This window comes from Otolemur garnettii, unplaced genomic scaffold (assembly GCF_000181295.1).
Source record: "Otolemur garnettii isolate 467f Iridium unplaced genomic scaffold, OtoGar3 scaffold00018, whole genome shotgun sequence".
Lineage (NCBI taxonomy): Eukaryota > Metazoa > Chordata > Mammalia > Primates > Galagidae > Otolemur > Otolemur garnettii.
In genome coordinates, this window is record NW_003852413.1 from 635,237 (window position 1) to 637,229 (window position 1,993).

General features: G+C 43.7%; 1 protein-coding gene across 4 annotated transcripts in view; it reads right to left on the reverse strand.

Annotated features, from left to right (window-relative positions):
* NARF (nuclear prelamin A recognition factor) overlaps positions 1–1,993 on the reverse strand; it is a 27,800-nt gene that overhangs the window by 20,894 nt on the left and 4,913 nt on the right. For all 4 annotated transcript variants that reach the window (XM_012803180.2, XM_023511319.1, XM_012803179.2 and 1 more), the window contains exon 4: positions 213–345. In XM_012803180.2, the coding sequence (XP_012658634.2) occupies positions 213–345 (133 nt within the window). The remainder of the gene's footprint in view (positions 1–212; positions 346–1,993) is intronic.

Consider the following 1,993-nt stretch of genomic DNA (forward strand, 5'->3'; position numbering starts at 1 on the left):
GGGCTGGGGATTCGAACCCGCCACCTTAGGTGTACGTGGCTGGCGCCTTAGCCGGTTGAGCTATAGGCGCTGAGCCGGACAAGGTCCTTTTATATTCCATGTGACTCTCCTGGAGTTTATCTATCCTACACCCTTGAAAATTGAACTTTAGAGATAAAAACGGCACTTATAGACACGTTATAAATTCACAAATTTATCAAAAGGCAACTCACCAAGACTTTTGAGGAAGCCACAGAGCCTTCTGGATGCATCAGTTACACTGAGGTTGAATTTAGCAGCAAAATAAGGCAAAGACTGAGGGCACACAGACACTACCAGCACTTTGTGCTTTGAGGTATCACATTTCTAGAAGGAGAAACAACAACGTTACCTCCCTACACTGACCACCTCCTTAAGTTGACCTGATTTTCATAGCCCAAACATACATCATGTGTACTCAATGGAAGTTCCCTATGTTGACCAGTTTGCTAGTTCTTTCAGTGGTCAACTTAAAGAGGTTCTACTGCATATGTGCTGATTATACATGGAGTGAGATTTAGCTACTGTAAGGAGAAATTCATAACAAACAATATAATAAATATTCTATATAAAGACTAATAAAATAGATACATGAGGTGGGCACGTAATCCCAGCTACTCAGGAGGACGAGGCAGGATTGCTTGAGCCCAGGAGTTCAAAGCTGCAGTGAGCTGTGATCATGGATTAGTCACTGCACTCCAAACTGGGCAATATAGAGAGACTCCATCTCAAGAGACATGATTGTGGACCTAAGACAATGTTGTCAATTTTTTTTTTTTTTTTTGAGACAGAGCCTTAAGCTGTCACCCTAGGTAGAGTGCCATGCCATCACAGCTCACAGCAACCTCCACTCCTGGGCTTAAGTGATTCTCTTGCCTAAGCCTCCCAAGTAGCTGTGATTACAGGTGCCTGCCACAGTGCCCGGCTATTTTTGGTTGCAGTGTCATTGTTGTTTGGTGGGCCCTGGCTGGATTTGAACCCACCAGCTCAGGTGTATGTGGCTGGCGCCTTAGCTGCTTGAGCCACAGGTGCCAAGCCAATGTTGTCCATTTTAAGAACAATAGTGTATTACTAAATGTAAATACATAGAGAGGCTGGGCGCCGTGGCTCAAACCTTTAATCCTAGCACTCTGGGAGGCTAAGATGGGTGGTTTGCTTGAGCTCGAAAGTTTGAGACCAGCCTGAACAGAGCGAGACTCCATCTCTAAAAAAAACTGCCGGGTGCCTATAGTTCCAGCTACTCAGGAGACTGAGGGAAGAAGACCTCAGTCCTCTTGAGCCCAAGAGTTTGAAGTTGCTGTAAGCTATGATGCCAAAGCACTCTACCCAGGGCAACAGAGTGAAACACAGTCTCAAAAAACAAAATAAATAAACCAGCTAGAAAGCAGTGACATCATCACAGCTCACTGTAACCTCAAACTCCTGGGCTCAAGTAATCCTCCTTCCTGAGCCTCCTACCACTACAGCCAGCTAAATTTTCTATTTTTAGTAGAAATGAGAAATTTTATAGGAAAATATACATTACAAGATTCCACAAATAACTGAAATGACCCAATAATAGTAATAATTCTAAAATAGTATCCAGGCATATGCCTCTTAGAAGTCAACAGACCCAGAACATTTAGTGACAAATTATTTTGGGGTTTTTTTGCAGTTTTTTGGCCAGGGCTGGGTTTGAACCCACCATCTCCTGCATATGGGGCCGGTGCCTAGAGGTGCCATCCTAGTGACAAATTTTTAAGGACTGAATAATTCCCATGCTCAAATTGTTGTACATATCCATTAACAAAACAAAGAATGAAAGATACTGGAACAACTTGCTTGTTCAGATGGAAAGGACTATATTCAAATCTCACCCCAATTAAAATATAAATTGTAGGCTCAGCGCCTATAGCTCAACTGGCTAAGGCGCCAGCCACGTACACCTAAGGTGGTGGGTTCGAATCCCCAGCCCGGACCCGCCAAACAACAATGA